Source organism: Lithobates pipiens, unplaced genomic scaffold (assembly GCF_037356315.1).
Source record: "Lithobates pipiens isolate NorthernLeopardFrog02 unplaced genomic scaffold, aLitPip1_a1.2 Scaffold_18, whole genome shotgun sequence".
Lineage (NCBI taxonomy): Eukaryota > Metazoa > Chordata > Amphibia > Anura > Ranidae > Lithobates > Lithobates pipiens.
In genome coordinates this window covers 311,484,905-311,506,577 of record NW_027507758.1, presented here as the reverse complement: position 1 = coordinate 311,506,577, position 21,673 = coordinate 311,484,905, and the positions used below count along the sequence as shown (strand labels likewise).

General features: G+C 42.6%; 1 protein-coding gene across 2 annotated transcripts in view; it reads right to left on the bottom strand.

Annotated features, from left to right (window-relative positions):
- The window catches only part of MMS22L (MMS22 like, DNA repair protein), a 144,425-nt gene that overhangs the window by 70,878 nt on the left and 51,874 nt on the right, over positions 1–21,673 (bottom strand). For both annotated transcript variants that reach the window (XM_077487210.1, XM_077487211.1), the window contains exons 11-13: positions 18,361–18,480; positions 16,357–16,583; positions 14,485–14,994 (exon numbers count right to left, since the gene is read on the bottom strand). In XM_077487210.1, coding sequence (XP_077343336.1) covers positions 14,485–14,994; positions 16,357–16,583; positions 18,361–18,480 — 857 coding nt within the window. The remainder of the gene's footprint in view (positions 1–14,484; positions 14,995–16,356; positions 16,584–18,360; positions 18,481–21,673) is intronic.

Genomic DNA, 21,673 nt, shown 5'->3' with positions numbered 1-21,673 from the left:
CTCTGCCCAGGCCTGTCTCAGCCCCCTAATCCGTGGAGGGAGAATCCCATAAGGAAAAAACCCCCTTCCCCTCATCCTTCCTGGAGCATGGCTGGAGGAGCATAGAGCGTGGACACCAAGCAGACAGATCAGGCATGAAAAGGTATGTGCTCTTGGCAGCCCCCGGTGGCGACTATAGGCATAGCATACATTTACTTAAAAGGAGAAAACCTAGTAGAATTAGAAAAATTCTTGAGGAATCTCCCTTACCTTATCCAGCTGCAGGGTCTGAATAGCAGACCCAATCTTCACCTCTCATGGTGGGCTCCATTAGGAAAAAACCTTCAGAGACTGGGGCCCCCTTGAATAAGGGGGATCCGCAGTTCTGGGCCCGTAAACCACCCTGCAGGGAATATGGCTGAAAAAAAATACTGGATCCCAGGGTCTAGCTCTCTAAAAAAGAGAAGCGTTACAGGCAAACCCTAGTTTCTTCGGACACGAGGCCCGGGTACCATCCAATTCGGCCTGGAAAAGACACTTTGAATGGATCCGTTTGCACAGCTGGCCCCAGTAAGGATATTCTAGTGGAGCTCAGCACAGCACATCTTTACTTGTGACAAACATACACTGTCGAAAAACTGAGGTACCTCCAGTAGGGGGAGGGGTTATATGGGGAATTGAACTTCTTGTCTAGGGTGTGCCAGTGTCCAATCACCTAGTGATACCCTATAACACCACCAGTAATTACTGAGTCTCTGTGTCCCGTGATGTACGAGAAAGGCAGGATGAACCCACTTTAGTTGAAGCAGAACTCTGTGATCGGCAAAAAAATCCCCTATTAGCACACTCCCCTACCCAAAACAGTTATTACATTTGTGAAATTCCTTAGCATTGAAGAGAAAAGTCTAATTGAATTTTCAGGAAGTTATCTCTGTAATTCACAAAATGCAGCATGTGATCTGCCAAGGAGGTACGGTTAGAACAGCGATTACATCATATCCACTCCTCTTTTTTTACACCATAATAAATTTCAAATCATAATTTCCCATCATGCTTTATGAATTGGAGATAATGTAGGAGGTTCCACTAGGTCTGTACATGTTTAATGTGAACAAGCCCACTTCAACATAAACACACCCCCTCAATCTGCAGCCAGCCATGTTACTCAGTATCACACAGCAGGATAGGTAGGTTACAGCCTTATAAATGCAAAGCATGTTTGGTGCTCTCCCCCTCCCACCACCACATCAGATAAACATATTGCCCTTGCTTTATACAATTATATTATACACACTTAACTCTGCTGTAATTCAGCATTATAAAATTATTGCTCCTTCTGCTGTAGCTTTGAGATCTTTCGAACAGCACTCAGTGCTTGTATGGTATATGTGAGCAGATCCCTAGCCGCAACACAGAAAGAATGAGCCGGGACATGCTGCTTTACATCAGCATGTGGCACAAGTAAATGTCGGCATGAGAGTACAACAAAAAAGTGCAGCGCTAACTTACAAATCGATAATGCAACAATGGTGGAACCCTCAATAAGCTTCAATATTACCACAATATCGGTCTCTGTGATATCTAACGTCACATATAATATACCTTGAACTGAAATAAGACAAAAAAATGACTGCACACTTTGCATGGATGGTGGAACCCTCTCCTGCAGATATCTGACAGTGTCCACTGCTCATGAGTGCTCAAAAGTTCAGCCTCATCAATGCCCATGTGTAGCCTTATCAGTGCAGCTTTTCAATGCCCACAAGTGCAGCCTCAGTGCCAATTAGTACAATTTAGCAATGCAGCCTCATCAGTGCAATCTCATCAGTGCCCATAAGTGCAGCCCCATCAGAGCAGCTTATCAGGTCCCATAAGTGCAACCTTATCAGTGCAGCCGAACAGTGCCCATCCGTGCAAATTGTGCAGTCTCATCTGTGCCCACCAGTGCAGCCTATTGGTGCAGTTTATCAGTGCCCATAAGTGCAGTCTGTGCCCATATTTGCAACCTCATCTGTGTTCTGTGCAGCAGGGATCGTTACAAGACACCAGCCAGAGGAAAGAGCAGGGATCTGGAGGACAGACCACAGTATAGCCCCGCCTCCTGGACCGACATTGTGATATACAGCATACTCTTCCAATGTTGATCAAGGAGGTGGGGCTGTACAGCGATCAGCATTTCAAATACAAGATACAAGATCTTTATCAAGCCGAGATCCCCGCTCTGTCATCCGGCTGGTGTCATGTAATGATCCCTGCTGCCAAGAGATGACGGATGGGCGGGTGGCGTTGGGGGAGCAGAGGATTAGGAAGAGGACAAAGACACCACCTCCATTGGTGGTACTAACCCCTCCGCCCACGACAGCACTGTTTTCAGTGAGAATTTGAGCACTTACACATGCAGGATTAGAATTTTTTTTTTTTATTGAATTCAGTCATCTCATGTTGCACTTCTGCATTGAAGTTTTATTGATCTACTTATGTGCACAATTTTTCCAAATTCTGGTTTCTGAACTGCACTGATCATTGTTTAAACGTTACACAATTCTATATTGTGCGTCTGTTCGGAGTGAAAATCTATTCCCATCTTTAGTAATAACAAGGTTTCAAACTTGCCCAGATGTTTTGCAGTTGGGTGTGTAATTCCAGACACAGCCGTTACAAAAACACAGTAAAACGGTCGCACAGATTGTGCTACATAAAAGGCAGCCTGATTTACATCTGGGTTGAAGTAGCGCAATAAACTTCCCCCAGCGGTTTGTCTTGGGCTGGGTTCAAACTGGTGCAATGTTAATGCATCACACCCCGACTGGCAGACAGGTCACACTGCCATATGCAAACCGCTGGGAGTATAAATGCAAAGTTAACCACTTCAGCAGCGGAAAGATTTAACTGACAATTGCACGGTCATGCAACGCTGTACCCAAACAAAATTTATCTCCTCAAATAGAGCTTTGTTATTTGATTATTTTTGGAGCTACAAAAAAAAAAAAAAGCACCAATTTGGAAAAAAATAAAAAAAAATATTTACATTCTGCTACAAAACACTTCCAAAAAAATAAAATAAAAATAATCAGTTTAGGCCGATATGCATTTGGCTACAAAATAGGGATAGACTTATGGCCTTTTTTTTTTTTTTTTTACCAGTAATGGAGGCAATCAGCGATGTTTAACGGAACTGCAACATTGCGGCGGACAGATCGGACACCTGACATTTTTGACACTTTTTTGGAACCAGTGACATTACAGTAATCCGTGCTAAAAATGTGCACTGTTATTGTACTAATGACACTGGCAGGGAAGGGGTTAACATCAGGGGCTATCAAGGGATTAACTGTGTTCCCTCAATGTGTGTTCTAGTTGTATGGGGGAAGGGCACACTGGGACAACACACAGATCCGTCTTCCTGTATAACAGAAAGACTGGATCTGTGGAGGTTAATGACACCCCCAGATCGGTTCGCATATTGCAGTGCAAACTGACAGTTCGGACATTAATCAGATTGCTCACACCCTTGCGATCCAATTCTGGTGCAGACCAATAAAGGGTCCTGCACGACTTTGGCCCGAATGCGATGCAAATTCAGCCAATCTGTATGGCTAAATTCGGTTCGCACAGACATTGCATGCGATCTGCAGTGCGAACCACATGTGATATCGTGCAGCGCACCAGTGTGAACTGGCACAAGGTGTGTCACTAGTTAAAGCTTTCAATTATATTCATGGCTACATCGTATTTCAATTAGCCTATTCCTATGAACCTGAGCAATCTTGAAATTAAAACTTACTTTGTGAAGATCTCCACACATTTACTTCCTTGAATTCTCAGACACGTATTCATGATGCCCTGTGAGTGGGCACTGCTGTGTCACACATTTCACAGAACATTTCTTCTGAACTACAGAGGTGCTGAGAGGACTAGTCTCGGGAGGCGGGTCAGTACAAGAATCACAGCTTGGAGGCAGCAAGATACCATGGGATATATAGTAACAGTAGAAGAGAAGCTGCAAAGCATGCAGGGAATCCAGGAAGTTGTTGAATGAGATTGCCGGCAGACAGGACTCACAAGAAGGGACTTTTTTCTCTTTTCTTTTTTGTTTTACTAAGCTTTTGTTGGATTGTCAAAAATGGGGGCAATATTCATCACCTCTTATCCCAGATTACTACACTGTTCCTTTTAATTTGAATTAAAATAACTTGATAAAGGATTCTTGAGTTAATCATTATTCATACCCTCCTTTTGGGACCAGAAAAAAAAAAAATGATGTGGGTTACATATGTATGGTAAGATGGTTGAGGGCAAATCTTCATTAATAAAATGTCACCATAGTGTTGGGATGCTTTGGTACCCCAGGACCAGAGCAACCTTTCAAAACTGAAGGAAAAATTGATTTTGTTCTGCATCAGGTGAAAACCCCAGTCACTCATCTGTGAACAAAACCAGTTGGGTCATGGAAAAAAAAAAAAGATCGCACATCAGGGTCAGACTGGCAAAAATATAAATACAATTATAGACACTATATATCATGCCTGATGAAGAGCATGGCATGCTCATAACTGTACAGTAGAACAACAATTTGTAACTATTTTTATGCCTTGAAGAGCATGACACACCAATACATATTTTTGCATTGTAGAACATGTCCCGTTATATATATATATATATATATATATACATATACACATACACATATATATATATATATATATTTTTTTTTTTCATATTCACTCATACATGCAGACATTTTCCTTCCAAGAGAAAATAACAGACTGCAAAATGTCAATATCATCAAGGATGGATGCTGGCAGCCTGCTGAGGCCCTGCTTAAGTTTACACTTTGAAAACCTTTAGTGTAGTATGTTGCAGTGCTGCCTCTGGCCTCAATTAACCCTGATTGCTAGAGATTAAACGAGTCTTCTGGCAATGAGAAGAGCTTCCACTTGCGTGTTAAGGTATTGCGCAGTTTCCAAACATACACTTTATTCAGCTTATGGAACATCACGATTATAAAATTGGTCATAAGAAAAAGAGGCTTTTCAACTGTATACCTTTTAAAAGTCTCTCTCTGCCTGATGCATTCGGTACTTGCATGATAGAGATAGCTCTCTCAATTTATACAGTATATCTCTCTCTCTCATACATATTATAATATATATATATATATATATATATATATATATATATATATATATATATACATACACACATATACACACACACACACACATATACACACATATATACACACACATACTGTACAATTACTGCAGCAGCTGACTTAATAATTGGACACTTACCTGTCCCAGGGTCTGGCGATGCAGTGATTGGCCTCGCAATCTTCTGGTACCTGTCACGATGATTGACAAGAGGGAGGGGGCAGAGCTGAGCCCTTCCTGCGCTGAGGGGAAGTGACGTCAAGAGCCCAGGCACTGAAGGAGGCAGACTACGAGGGACCCCCTAGCAACAGCCATTTAGAGGAAATTATTTTTTTTTGTTTTGTTTTTTTAAGGCATGTTCATGATTTTCTTTTTTTTGGGGGATGGAACACCACTTTAACAAAATGAAGGCAGACATTACAGTCGCATTACAATTTGGTACAAGAGGAATCAGAGGGCCCTGCTCATTAGAGCTTACAATCTAAAAAAGGAGGGTCAATTGATACAAAAGGTAATAGCTGTGGGGGATGAGCTGATGGAGGAAGTAAAACGGTGTGTTAGTTAGAAGCAGGATAGGGTTCTTTGAAGAGAAGGGTTTTCAGGGATCCTCTAAAGATGGATAGATTAGGGGACAGTCAGACAGATTGGGGTAGGGAGTTCCAAAGGATGGGAGAAGCTCTGGAGAAATCCTGGAGGCGAGCATGGGAGGAGGTGACAAGGGAGTTGGAGAGCAGGAGGTCTTGGGAGGAATGAAGAGAGCGGCTTGGTTGCTATTTTGAGACTAGGTTAGTGATGTAGCTGGGGGCAGTGCTGTGGATGGCTTCGTAATTTGTTGTTAGTACTTTGAATTTTATTCATTTAGTGGAAGCCAGTGGAGGGATTGGCAGAGGGGTGGAGGACACTGAATGGTTAGTAAGGTAGATGAGTCTTGCAGCAGCATTCATTATGGACTGAAGGGGGGTGGGGGGGGGGATGTAAAGGTAGTCCAATGAAGAGGGAGTTGCAGTAGTCGAGGTGAGATGACCAGGAAGTGATTTAGAAGCTTGTTGGTGTAATTGGTTAAAAAGGGGAGTATTCTAGAGATGTTGCGGAGGCTAAGGCAGCATGATTTGGACAGGGATTGGATGTGGGCCTGAAAGGTTACCCCTAGCACCCTGGCATGTGGGGTGGACTGATAGTTTTGCCATTGATCTTGACAGAGAAGTCAGGGGAAGGGGCACGTGGGGGAGGAAATATTATGACCTCGGTTTTTGATAGACTCAGTTTTAGGAAGTGGTGATGAGGATTATGCAGATACATTTTATTTCTGAAAGACCTAAAAACTACTATCTGGATGACTGAGCAGCATTTTATTCCTGTGGGAATACAAGCATGTTATCCTTGTAGAGGTCATATTATGAAGGTGAGCAGGTTAGCATTGTGAAGTTGATAAGGCGGCACTTCACAGAGTGTTATTTAAAAAGAGTATGCACACTTTGTGGACTCACCTGGATTGGGGCTTTATTATTTTGTTGTGCACTTTGAGATGTGTTTTACACATTAACACTTTTGTTGGATTATGATTTTGCCTTCATTTTCATACAGTGCCACTTTTTTTAGTAATATTTACAGCTTTTTCACAATCTTTCCATCACTGGATTATTGAAAACTTTTTCTGTTAATGGAGTTTAGTCAGGGTAGCGCTACACCATATATTTTGTTATTGGTACACATAGAACAAAACGTTTGCCTAAAATGTTTGTATAATCATCAGCTAGACATTCCAAAAACCAAAAGGCAGCTGCTTCTAAACACGGTACTAAGGCCCCTTTCACACTGAGGCTGCATTCACACCTGAGCGTAGCGTTTTCAAGCGTTTTTTGCCGCGTTTTTTACCACGATTTGCGGCGTTTTTACCGCGATTCGCAGCGTTTTTTACCGCGTTTTGTCGCGAATTTGTGCAGGGCAAAAGGTCACCAATGTTAAAAGAAGAAAAACGCCCAAATCAGCCCGATTCACGCGACAAAAAAGGGTCCAGAACTTGTTTGAGCTTCAGGCGTTCGGCTTCAGGTGACTTGGAGTGGAGATGTGAACCATCTCCATTGAGAATAATGGATTTTTTCCCCTCCAGCGTTTTGTAGCTTCAGGCGTCAAGCTACAAAACGCTCAGGTGTGAATGGGGTCTGACCGACCTATTGGGTCCGCCTGTCAGTTTTTGACCATCCATCCAGCTCTCTATGGAGCAGCAGGCATCCAATCCCATCTTGTCCGCTAAAAATAGGCAGATGGAGATCCGTTCCCCATCTATTCAGCGGATTACAGTCAGATGGAAATGGACAGGCAGTCAGTTTGCATCAAACTGCTCCATAGAGAACAGTGGGCTGTGTATGTGTCTGCTCTGCATAGGGGTGCAGACCTGTCATCCACCTGCTCAGCAGGAGAATCTGCTTGATGAGGTCTGTCCTGTCTGGAAGGAGCCTAAAAAACAAAAGAAAGAGGGGGAACCCCCCCCCCCCCCAAAAAAAAACACACACACACTTTTTCTGCTTACAGAGAAAACAGAAAAGCGGTTTTATTAGAGTGTTACTAAACCCAAACCCCTGAATTTACTATATCTGGTGTCCCACTGTACATGGAAATGCAATTATTTTAATAAATATGAAACAGCTAAATACCTTTTCTTACAGCAGTATATAGCAATCTTTTGACTTCTATCAATGCCCGGCCAAGCACCAGGTAAAGCTTGTAGGAGGAGTTTTCATTCTTCTCTGATGTCCTATGAGGTTGCATGACCCCTCACCCTCTGTCTGGACAGTGCTGATTGGCTCTGTGCTGATCACATACAACTTCGAAAAAAATAAAAAATAAACTCTCTAGTAATACAAACCAAACTAAGCATGTGCAGCTTGCCTTCTAGGGCTCTGTTCGATCAGCAGATGGATCAGGGACAGTAAAAGGGGAGGATCAGAGAAGACAGGATCAAACAGCCCTTTTTACATAATGCAGAGGATTAACCCCTTAGGTTCCACAGCGAGTATAAGAATGCTTTACTGCATATACAGACTGATTTTACAATTGTGGGTTTAGTAACAATATAGGGGTTAAAAAGAAAAAAAAAAGCAGAGAACAAAGTTCTATTAGTGCTTTTATGGTTTAAAATGTGATAGACGCCATCGTTTCTGCTTAGGGTTTAGGGCCAAGCCAGCACACAAATGCAGACATACGAAAGTCACGATTACTACTCTTATTTTACTAAAATCCGTTAACTAAAATTACACTTGTTATTAAAAAGATGAAATAAATATAGCAGAGTGCAATGTTACAGGGCTAATTGCTTTCATCGCACAGCGGTATGTTATTAAGAAGGACTTAAAACATAGTGAAGCACCTCTCTATCAAATAACCCAGCCAGAAGCAGACAAGACTGTGTCAACGGCTGCTCTGCACTGCCGAGTAGTTAGCAGCCAGCTTTAGACTACTGTCATTATAAAAGCAAGATGACACTGTTCTCTAATCCAGCCAAAGCTGATAAGTACCATCAACCTGTCACTTCCTACACTTCAAAATTCTTCCATCTCGGCTTCAAAGAGTTTTTACATTTCGATTTCTTTTGCTGGCAGCTTCTCATTCTCCCACGGTGCTCTAATGCAGCATTTGCACACCAGGGTGACTCCCCACCTGAATAGCAGGTCATCCCCTGCTCACTGAGCTCATCTGTGGCCCATGTGCTAGGCAATTTAGATCCAATCAGCCCTTATTTAGCTCAAGAGTAATGAGCAGCATAGTGACACAGAGTTAAGCCTGACCCTCAGGACACTGCTCATCAAGCAGTAAAACTGTGACAAAATCATTCATCTTCTACCCGCTGGCAAGAAATAATGCTCACATTCTCTGTATTACTTTTCAAGATACAAAAAATAAAAAAAAAACGCTCCTGAATTTTCATGATGTGAGACATTAATTTGCAGAGAGCTGAATTCCCTTAAACCCCCTACTGCTATGTGCTCACCAGGGGAAATAGGCCTTAGGAGACAGAAATGGAATAAAGAAAATTGCTCCAGCTTTCCTTTCATTTTAAATAAGCCTTGTATCTGACACACTGAAAACACAGGGAAATACCAAAGAAATTACAATCTTGTCATTTTAGAAGAGGAATATCATAGGTTAAACTTAAGGGTAAAGAAAAACCTGCATGAACATGAGTAGTACAAGAAATAAATTAAAATACGTATACAGAACACATGTAAATGGCTGCTTTAACAGAAATACAGAAGAATGTTATTTACGTGTGAAATGCATTCACTAAATCATATGGGATGTTTTTTTCACCTTGAAACATTCATCTCTGAAAACATTAGTCAGTCGTCACTGCAGCTAAAATACTTGTGAAGGAAATCTGTCATTACATTGAAGCCTATGGACATATTGTGAGAAAAAATCAAGACAATGGCATCAAAGTGGTAGACGTTACCCTATAACCCCCCCGAACATCTAGCCTCCCATTTGTTCTCACTCTTGGGGATGCCTCCTTTTCAGGTTGTACATGCCTTTCAAACTTTGCACTAAGCAGCTGCCGAGCAAAATGTGTATATTCTATAAAGAAGGCCATACTCAGTGATGTGTGTCAACAATCTTGTTTTACTTCAACCATAACCCATCTTACACATTCCAACACTTATTTGTCTGCAAATCTTTGCACATAACCAACATTACAGAGTTTTTAGCTCACATGTACAAAGTCCAATCCAATCACCCAGTACATTAGATCACTTAACTTTTAGCATTATATAAATTAAGCCCCTGCACACATTGGCAAGATTTGACATGTCAAATAGCATGCCAAATCCCAGCCTAATGCGGCAATGTCCCAATAGATGCGATGTCAACTTTGCATCACCGCTCCGATTTCTAAAAGTAGTTCCTGCACTACTTTTGGTGACTTCAGGGGCAACTTCAATAGACATCTGCACATGAACCCACAGAGATGTCTTTAAAATCGATCTTGAACTTGCACTGAAATGTAGGGTTGAAATTGTGCAAGCTCAGCTGAACTAGTACGATTTCAAACCTACCTTCAGTGTGAACAAGGGCTAAAGGTTCAATAAAATAAAATAAAATAAATCCATGTCGTACTTACCCGCTCTGTGCAGTGGTTATGCACAAAGCAGCTCCGGTCCCCTTCTTTCTGGGTCCCTGGCACCTTCTCTTTAGCCAATGCCCCTAAAACCAAGCTGCTTGCTCTGGGGGTACTGGTGCGTGCTCGCCCACATGCCCCACTCCATAGTTGCATAGTAGGTGAGGTTGAAAAGAGACAAGTCTATCAAGTCCAACCTATGTGTGTGATTTTATGTCAGTATTACATTGTATATCCCTGTATGTTGCGATCGTTCAGGTGCTTATTAAATCGTTTTTTGAAACCATCGATGCTCCTCGCTGAGCTCACCGCCTGTGGAAGGGAATTCCACATCCTTGCCACTCTTACAGTAAAGAACCCTCTGTGTAGTTTAGGGTTAAACCTCTTTTCTTCTAATTTTAATGCGTCGCCACGTGTCTTGTTAAACTCCCTTCCGCAAAAAGGTTTTATCCCTATTGTGGGGTCACCAGTACGGTATTTGTAAATTGAAATCATATCCCCTCTCAAGCATCTCTTCTCCAGAGAGAATAAGTTCAGTGCTCGCAATATTTCTTCATAACTAATACCCTCCAGAACCTTTATTAACTTTGTTGCCCTTCTTTGTACTCGCTCCATTTCCAGTACATTCTTCCTGAGGACTGGTGCCCAGAACTGGTCAGCATACTCCAGGTGAGGCTGGACTAAAGTCTTGTAGAGCAGGAGAACTATCGCCTTATCTCTGGAGTTAATCCCTTTCTTAATGCATGCCAATATTCTTGGCATTGCATGCCATTGCTGAGCCTATCATCCACAACTCAGGTTGAACTGGATGGACTGGTGTCTTTATTCAACCTTACTAAGAACGGGCCCTGTAAAAGGTGAAAAAAAGAACTCCAATAGTGTGTGAACTCTTATGTGGACCGTTTTCTTATAAATTTCATCCATGAGGATGGATAGTAATTTATGCAGCGTCATTTTAGGTATTGCATATTTGTGGACACACTTATCAGTTTAAGACTGTTATATATTAATTAGCGAGGCTAATCTTCAACTTATATTAATTACAATTCCAGTAGTTATTAAAAGACTTAAATTTGTAAGACTGAATTTACGGCATTTCAGATGGAAAAAGCTGTGGCGCCAATAACTTCTATCAAACTAGCTGAAAAAGGAAGCAGGCCAGGACATCTAGAAAACAGAAAGGCTGTATATTTAATCCAAGAGCATGCTATCCAGTCAGTTTCCTATTATAGTCTGATTTTGCCACCTCATACTGCAAAGCTGTAGTCAATTTTACAGATTAGTAAAATCTTCTTAGCGTATCTAACAGTCTTGCTGCAGATTTACTATCCCTAGAGGGCATTATTTGAAGCATCCAGGAGTTACAGGAATGTCTTGCTGAAGAAAATGTTGCAATATTACCTGCCAGTCTCAGTTTTTTTTTATATTGATAGGCTATCCTGCAGAAGATGCGACTTCCCTGCTCTCAATGATTGGAAGGCCCTGTTCATATCTGTTAAGGCTCGGTTCACACAGGGGCAACACGACTTTTGGAGGCAACCTCGACGCGACTTACAACACTACTTTAAGTCGCCCCAGGCCAGGCGACTTGCTGTGGCCAATCAGAGAATGAGCTCTCAGGGGGGGGAACTCCTTTTGAGAGCTAAAAATTCTCCGAGAGTCGCCTCCGTATAGACGGAGATCCGACTTGGAGGCGACCTCCATTGAAATCAATGGGTACCAGTCACCTACAAGTCGGACTGAAGTAGTACAGGAACCTTTTCTGAAGTCGGAGCGACTTCAGTAGTGTGCATTAAGACAGCTCTCATTCACTTACATTGATTTCTACATGTTGTGCGACCTGAGGTGACTTGGGGCGACTTATGTCGCCCGTGTGTGAACCGGCACTAAGGCGTTAGAGTTTAGCAAGCGTAATGAGCATTTTAGAAGTGTATTACAAGCATTTTACATGTGTATTCAAGCTTCAGATGTTTACTTTAGCCAATGGAAAGCAGTAGGAGGAGGAGATTAGGGGCGAGGAGTGCTGCCGTTTTGCAAGAAAGCATGCAACAAAATGCTCATGTTGAGCTCATATTGGCCCATGTGGTCAGGGTCTAGGAGTCCAGAGTCACATATAGAGAGCATGCCATGCTCTCCATCTCCCTTTCACAGGGAGGGCTTTCCTTCAAAGGAAGAATGGTAAACCTTGCTCAAGCAGGAAATAAGGGCCCAAAGAAGTGGCCCATGCTGAACACGGCCTCAATGCAAAGCAGTGAAAAAAAAGGATCATACAGGAGGGTGCACCTACGGCAAAAAAAACAAGAGAGGCAGCAGTAGCACTTTAGCAAGGATAACTCGGCTATGCAGCCCATGCCACCTGGAAATTGTTCAGTCAAGCCCCAAGTGGTATATTGTGTGGTCTCGGGTTCACCTGAAAGATCCATGCCCAAAGCAGGTACTACCTACCTCAGGACTCACTCTAAGCAGTAAGAACACACAGAAGACAGAGGATGCCCCTCTGCAAAACAAGCAGATGGCGGCCACACTGCAAAGGAGAGACAACCCCCACCTCCCCAGGCACTGTGATCAGAGATAGAGCAGTCACAGCCAGCTCTCAGCTGCAGCAAGGACCTCTCCCCTGCTACAAAGCATGCCCATTGCAAGCATAAGAGCACACAAAAAATACATAGCCTCTCCGCCAGTCAAAGAACCCTGCAAAAAAGATGAGCAAGACCAGATAAGGGTAACAATGTTGTGGGGTGGGAGGGGGGTTTAAAGGGAGCAGAGTTACCTGGAGCAAGAGAATACCGATATGTAAACTGATGCATGTGGGTCACACCACAGGAGAATACTCACAGTACCAAGGCCAACCTGGGACTTGTAGCACTCCATCCAACCAAGCATATTGAGGGATGGGAGGTGAACACTTCCGATCCTATGATGATCGGGGTGATGTCGGCCTATAATGCGCCACTGCAATGGAGGGACCAGGTCTAACCATCTTGCGCGTCCACCGAGGGGTCAAGCCCTTGCAGAGATATCGCAGCCAATCCCCTTATAGTAAGGATGGCACGAGCTTGGGGGGGGCTGGGACTACCTGGATCAATGATACATGGCCTTATGACCAGCAGCTAATTGTAGATAAAAAATAAAATAAAAAAGATTCAAAGACTGGAACACCAAAAACTAAAGAAGAAAAAAAAACAAATCAGCAAAGATTAGGAGCTAATAAACTCCATGTCCTAACTTCTAAGACGCTGGGCAACAACAGAGTCCTGTATTGTAAACCAGGGGTTTTGCCACTACAAGAGGTCTGCCCCGAGTGGTGATTTTAGTTTTTAAGTTACACCTCGTGTCCTGCTCCTGAAGGTGGCGGCATCAAACCCATCTGTGAAGAAAAGCTGTATCCTTCAATGAACAATACAAAAACAGGAGTTTTAATGTAATGATCTTGCCAAGCTAGTAATCAGGTAGCTCTCCGTACACAGCTTGCACAACCTACTCAGTAAATCCTTAAAGACAGGTTCACACCAAAACTTCAGTGATTAACTCACTCATGGAAGGAGTATATTGCAATTCCAGTGGCATTTTTTTTTTTTTTTTACACAAATGTTACTGGAAGATGAAACCACAAATAAACCACTAAAAACTTCAGGTTTTTTTTCCTGACACAGCAAAACAAAGAAGAAAAGCACCCTAGTTTTTAAAATAACTACTTTCCCCAACTAGCTATGCTCGCAGAATGGTCATCTTATAGGTCCTAATGTGAATGGTAGGCATTTAGGCTTTTGGATTGCATGATTTCCTAATTTTCTAAAATGAAATGTTTTTTTGGCTTGGTCTTAGAATTCAACATTACTTTAAATATGCTGGTATAAATTTAAATTAGAAGTATAGCGGACTACGTTTTCACTGTGTGACCCTTTGTCCACTAAATGTAACCATTGTCTGAGTGGAAAGAACTTTACTAGGTGGTTGCCAGAGTTCACAAACTGTTGGGAGGATAGGTACATTACTTAAAAGTCAGTACTCTGTAAGATAAACACTGTCTATTGTCCCAGCCATGGATTACATTGTTCATATTTATTGAAACATTAGGTAGACTCTCTAGAAGATCATCTCTCTCTAGGACTTCAGGCTGCAAACTATAGCCTAGTCATAGAGCCAAGTAGTAGCAGTGAACACCAAGTTAATTATGACCACAACATTTGGCACTAGGATGTTGAAGGGATACAAATTAAACCCAAAAGGGTTACGTACCGGAGTCTGGAAACAGCCGTCTGTAGAAAATGAAGGACTGCACTCAGTTCTGACTCTCGACATGCTGGAAGTAACATGCCAAAACCATCACTCAGTAGTTTTTCTTCAGAGAGAAGCAATAAGCTGCTTGTTTCGAAAACTTCTTGGACACCATCTACATAAGTAGAGAGCAGTGACCAGTGTGTATGCTTCTGACCGTAGTCTCCCTTAGACACCAAGAACTCCTTTGCAGTTTCACGGAAACTATTGGAGAGTTTTTCTGCTAGAACGGTAATATCCATATTTTTTTCCACATAAATAAGAATAAAAGCAAACTGTCCTCTCCACACAAGGGTTTTCTGAGAAGAACTGAGCATCCTAGGTATTAGAAAATTTAAAAGATCCAATACCCTGCTAGTTACATCTTCAGTTTCTGCCAAAGTGGCGAGTAAGAGAAACAGGGTGAAGAAGTTCTGCAAGCCAATCTCTTGGAGCTCCTGCATCTTCTTTTGGTGAAATTTGGAATAGATTCTGTAAAAGGAAAAAGTTATTATTAGCATAATTAAATTGGTAGTTCATAAGGAAGAAGGACCATCACCTTAGAGCACTACAAGATAATTTGGCTCACAGAGTGAGGTAGGGTTACAGGGGGGATCCCATGGGACAGGTCCTATCACCTGAGGGCACCAGTTTATAAACTAGGGTCTATGAATACTGAGCCTGTGTCTTGTATTGTACAATATATTTTATTGCCATTCATATAATGAAATAATCTAACAAAAGTTTAATATATGGGTGACCTAAATGCAAGAATATGTTACAACTGTACAGTCGACAAATTCTGACAAGATACATGTTGGAATCAACTTTGTATATGCGAATGGAGATGGTCTGCCCAGATAACACTGCAGCTTCCATATGGACCAATGCTGTAAGATGCATTTATTCTCTGTGGTGTGTCAAGAAATAAACCCTTCACTGAACACCGTCATGTACTAAGCTATTCAGTTTACAGAGGACCCTGCACTATAAGGCAAGGTCCACTTATTACATGGAGTCCTCTCCCACAACCCTTTATAAATCACTGTGTAAAAGCTGTAAAAAAAAAAAAAACCAGTGGGGAAAAATTTAGAATGCACCTGACATCACAGTCCTTTTGGTGAAATCCTGGGAATAGCAAGCATTCCAAATCTTGAAAGAAGATGCTTCCAGCACAGCGCAGAAGTCTTTGTGGGATTGAAGGACTAGGACAACATTGTTAGCTAGGTCCTTCGGACAAAATTTAAGAGGAAGACGATTGTCTAACTTATTTTTTCCCCTTTGTTTTTATTTATTTTATTTTTTTACAGCTTAATGCAGTGAGTTGTAAAAAGGAGAAGCCTTGGCTTTTGGTGCAAGGTCCACTTTAATGCAAAGCTTGCCCAACATTCTTAGAATCAGGAGCAAATAAATGTTCAACTGGGGGGAAGAGAGCATTCAAGCTAAATATCACAGCATAGAGAAGTGGATTTGTCAGGAAAAAAAACAAAAAACAAAAAGCAAAAACCCCAACAAGCTACAAACTGTATCTAAAAGCAAGTATTGTATGTATTATACATTTAAAAAAAAAAAAAAAATCTGCCAATTAAGTGGTTTATACCAAGGACAAATGCATTGGTTTCACAGGAGTTCAAAATCCTGCAAATGGATTAATCCAAGTTAAATACTAGCATATGGAAATAGAATTTAAGAAGAAAGAATTGCAAATAAATTAATAAGCATCTCAAAGCTGTCTTTAGCTATAAAAGATAGCAAAACAATTCAGGAGTCTAGCAAACTTTACAAGGCACATTAGCAGAATCTTAAAGTGTGGTAGTAAACCGGTCACTTGAAATAGGTTTAGAACATACAAACCTTCCCTTAATTTGCTTCCATGGATGTATCCCACTGCTTTGTTTAGCTTTTTTCATCAGGCATGCTATGATCCGTAGGAAAATGAGGTAGCTGTTATCAGAATTGTAGAGGTCAGGGCTGTGTTCATCAGCACAGCAGCTTTTCACCATTTCCAGCATTGAAAAGGGGGTTTTACTGACACTCGCCAGAGATTTTAATCCAAGCCAGGAGATATTAAAAAGACTGTTCTAAAGCAGGAAAGAAAGAAAAAGAAAATGAACAACGTGTGTTGGATTTGCTGAGAGTGGATAAAAAATAAAAAGACCCATTTTATTCTTATGGGCCCATGTAGAACTGTGCGTTGTGGCAACACACGCCAAAATACCACATGGTAATGCACCTGCTGTATGCGTGGTATCTTTGATCATGATGGGCACCCAAACACATAGTACATTAGAGCTAATGCACAATGCAACACACCAAAATGCATATACCAAGCTTTGTGGCAGTGTGTTTAAGAAAAAGTATTGTACATTATTTCATCCAGATGCAAAACATTTAGAATGACTGGGTTGCGTTAACAAAACCTACATTAAACAAGTGCCATAATGCTTGTGAACACTAAGTCACCACAACTGAGTGTTTAAATGTACAATGGGCCTTCAATAATTAATTAGCGGGTTTCTGCTTTATGCTGTTTATGTCCCTCAGCAATGGAACATTCTGCTGAACTTGTCAGTTTGGTTTAGCAGACAACATATACAGGAGCAACTATTTGCTTTTGCTTCTGTAGTAGGATTATTAGGCCTATTTCATTACTGTGTTTAAATAACATTGGGAAAAAGGTGCATTTTTTTGGCTTAAGACATACACTAACTACTTGCTGACCACGCTATAGCTGAATGACAGCTACAGCACGGTTGTCCAGTTCTGGGAGGCTGTCATATGAAGGCCTCCCACGATCTCGACCGTCGTTGGGCGCGGGCTCTGTGTTCCAAGGGTCCTCCAGACACTACCGAACATCGATTGAGGTAAAGAGCCAAATCAGCGGCTCTTTACCACGTGATCAGCTGTGTCCAATCACTGTCAACAGCCAGTTACTGTCTCTCTTCACCTCTCCTTCTAATGCTCTCAGTGTGTGGAGGAGAGGAAGAAAGAGCTGATAATCAGGTTCTGCCAATATGTGCCCACCAGTGTCTCATCAATGCCACCCATCAATTCTGCCTACCAGTGTCCATCAGTGCAGCCTCATCAGTGCACATTAGTTGAGAAAAATCACCCGTTTGCAAAATTGTTTAACAAAATTAAGAAAAAGTTTGTATTTTAAAAAATGTTCTTTTTTTTATCCGTTTGTTTAGCAAAAAGACAAAACAAAAAAAACAAAAAAACAAACACACAGTGGTGAATACCACCAAAAGAAAGCTCTATTTGTGTGGGGAAAAAAAAACAATTTCATGACCGCGAAATTGTCAAAGTGTGACAGTGCTCAAAACTGGTCAGGAAGGTGTCCAGTGGGCGAGTGGTTAAAGAGGTGTAAAGTCAGCAGCTACAAATACTCTAGCTGCTGACTTAATATTAGGACACATACCTGTCCAGGGTTCCCGCGATATCTGCACCCCAGCCGATTTGCGGATCGGCTGTCTAGTGCTGCCGCCGCCATTCCTGGTAAGGATAACTGGCAGTGAAGCCTCGCAGCCTGTTCGCTACTGCGCATGCGTGAAGCGCTCTGCGCTAATTGGCCCACAAACGGAGGAAAAAAACGAACTTCCGAGGGAGGGCGCCGCCTCCAGAAGTGGGGAAAGGTACCTGTCAAAAACACCCCCTCCCTCCTGAAAGGTGCCTAATGTGGCACCGGAGTAGGGAGGGGAGAGACATATGACAATTTTTTTTTTTTTAACTAAGCAGACAAAACTTTCATATGCTAATAAGGCTGTCTAACATGTTAACACAAAAAGATGAAAAGGTAGAGGCTCAAAGTTTCTCGCCTTGTTATTTTTGCTGTACAATGCACTATTAATTACTCACCAAGTTTTTACTGTAATAGTCCCATAGAATAGTAGCTACAGTAAGGTTTGCTTCCCAAAGGTGACATAAAGACAAGCAGCACTGCAGATACATTCGAAGCTGGTCCTCTAGGATTCCAGTCTAAAGAAAATATAAGAGCATAAATATCTATTTGAACTGTCTAACATACAATCTAAAGAAGCTATGCACACACGCAGACACACAAACTCAAATTATTTTCTTGGAGTTCATTGAAGGACACAGGAAGTCAACAACTGTTGAGGTATACCGCTGGCTGTACATTAGCCTAGGATAACCCCTCCTGCTGCCAACATGCTTCAGTTTTAGAGAAAAGCAGTACCAGTATCATGGTCACAGAGGGTTGGAGCCTGTGTGTACCCAATAAAATAATTTTAGAACAAAAATCGAATTCTAATTCTAAACCTAATTCTCCTTCAAGATCCAAGACAAACGCTTTGACTTGCCTGTAAAATACTAGACTGGTATATACATAGACCAAGGTGAGCATCAGTATTTATTTCATTTTTTCAATGTTAATATGGTTGGTTCGTAAAAAATGAGTTTTTTTCAAAATCGGCGCTCTTTTCCGTTTATATCGAAAAAAATCAAAACCGCAGGGGTAATTAAATACCACCAAAAGAAAGCTCTATTTGTGGGGGGTGTCAATTTTGTTTGGGAGTAACGTCGCACGGCCGCGCAATTGTCAGTTAAAGCAACAGAGCCGAATCGCAAAAAGTGGTCTGGTCTTAAGCCAGCAAAATGGTCCGGTTTGAAAGTGGTTAATAGTAAAAAGAAATAAAATAAAAATAAAAATAAAAAATGCCATAAAACTATCCCCTATTTTGTAGACGCTATAACACTTGCGTAAACCAATATATGCTTATTGTGTTTTTTTACCAAAAATATGTAGAATACATATCGCCCTAAACTGAGGAAACTTTTTTTAAAATTTGTAATATTATAGTAAAGTAAAAAGTAAAAATATATATTTTTTTCAAAACGTATTGCTCTTCTTTTGTTTATAGCGCAACAAAAAAAACGCAGAGGTGATCAAATACCACTAAAATAAAGCTCTATTTGTGGGGGAAAAAAAATTTATTTGGGTACAGCGTCGCATTACTCTGCAATTGTCAAAGTGCGACTGTGCTGAAAACTGAAAATTGGCTTGGGCAGGAAGGGGGTGAAAATGCCCTGTATTGAAGTGGTTAACCATTTCACACCCGGACCAATTTTGAAATTTCTCTCCTAAATGTAATAGTCCAAATTTTTTGGCTAGAAAATTACATGGAACCCCCAAAAACTATATATGCTTTTTTTTTAGCAAAGACCCAAGAGAATACAATGGCCGTTGTTGCAACTTACCATCTTGCATGCTATTTGCGCAGCAATTGTTCTAACACGTTTTTTTCAGAAAAAAAAAAAAGTTTCATACTTAAAAAAAAAAAAAAACACAACAGTAAAGTTAGCACAATTTTTTTGCATACTGTGAAAGATAAAGATACGCCGAGTAAATAGATAACATGTCACGCTTCAAAATTGCACGCGCTCGGGGCGTAACCGGATGTGATCGGCAGCGGACGTTCTTAGTGAGAGCTCCGTATATCCTGAGCCTAATCCACCACCATCCTTACCCAGCCAGACCAGATAGGAGCCTGGAACCGCAGCTGCCTGTTCCCTGGGATGCCCTGAGGTGATCGGTGCCATCATTTCGCCTATTCTCCCCTCCTGTCGGCTGGGGGACGATCGCCGCCGGGAGCTCGCGGCCGCCATCTTGCCACTCCGGAGGCCCAGAATTTCGGTGGAAATAGGCCGCATCGAGAGGTAGGGGATCCCCATCCACCCTCCAATCCTGTTGGGCTCTCCCCCGTGTGCTCCGGTGGCGCGTCTGGGCCTTGGGAGCGAACAGAGAGGCCGCGGACCACTCCGGCCTAGTGAGGCCTGTGAATCCCTGGTCTTTCCTATGGCGGCCGGCCGCGGAGGACGGCCGCGGCCGCACCGCTTCCCGCCTGGGGGTCCGAGCCTATTCTCGCCTGCCTGCCCATCGCATCCGGACCTGGCCAAGGCTACCAAAGAAGGGGCAGTGTCTGATTGAGGAGCCCCAGGCCTGGGTGACTTCCTGACTGCCCTCACTTCTCCTTTGTACCCAGCCCTGCTTTTTATTACTGTCTGGACTATAGCTGCCATAGTATATGAACCCCGGCCTCCCCTGTTCCTTTTAGCCTTTTGTCTCCCATCCTGCTGCTACAACTACTAGACGAGGATTGCTGCTGCTGGGCACTGCCTTTCTTACCACCCGGCTACCCCTGTCTGTTTGAAACTTCATAACCTAGGAGGGACTTAGCCTTACACTCCGGTTTAACAGTGACTGCTTCATTGCCCCTCCTTCCCTTGCTCCATACCGGCGAAACACAAAACCGCTACCCCGCATTCCAGCAAAAAGCAACCGCTGGCGCAAGCCGAACGCCCTGCCACCGTCTCAACTGACAGGCTTCACAATTTGTTAGCTGATTTAAATATGGAGTCGGGGCAGGGAGGCCCTTCCGCCCCGGAGGTCCCAACCTCTGGAGACACGGCGGTGATCCTACTTGCCATTGAAAACAGTAGATCCTCACTACTGACCTGTATTGACAGGCTCACAGAGGAATGTAATTGCATACGGGCTGACCTAGACAAGTTCAGAGGCTGGCTCACAGAATCTGAATCACGCATATCAGCCACGGAAGACCTGACCGCTAATCATGACCACCGCATCGAGGCGCTGGAGGGCACGGTTAAAATGCTGGTAGCTAAATCCGATGATGCTGAGAACCGCCTAAGGAGGAACAATGTGCGAGTACTTGGATTGCCGGAGGAATCCGAGGGAGATCGTCCTGCAGAATTTGCTGAAGCCTTCTTTAAAGGCATCCTGGACCTGACTCCTGTCTCGCCGACCTACGTGGTGGAACGGGCACATAGAGTACCGACTGGCCATCGCCCACCTGGGGCGCCACCTAGACCGTTCCTAGTACGGTTTCTTAACTATCGGGATCCGGACCGCATCCTAAGTGAAGCCAGGAAACATTCAAACCTCAAGTATGAAAACGCTGAAACGCGGTTTGTCATATTGCTGCTGTCTATAGAAGCCCAGCTGTTTGCGGTTGTGAACATCTATGTTCCACCCCCTTTCTCGACATCTGTGCTTCACGCGGTGTATGACAGGCTGGCTCCTCATATGGTCACGAGACTTCCTATAGCGGGAGATTTTAATGGCATTCTGGATAGGACTTTGGATACTTCCAATCCAACCAGACTTCCGGATACAGATTTGGAGCAA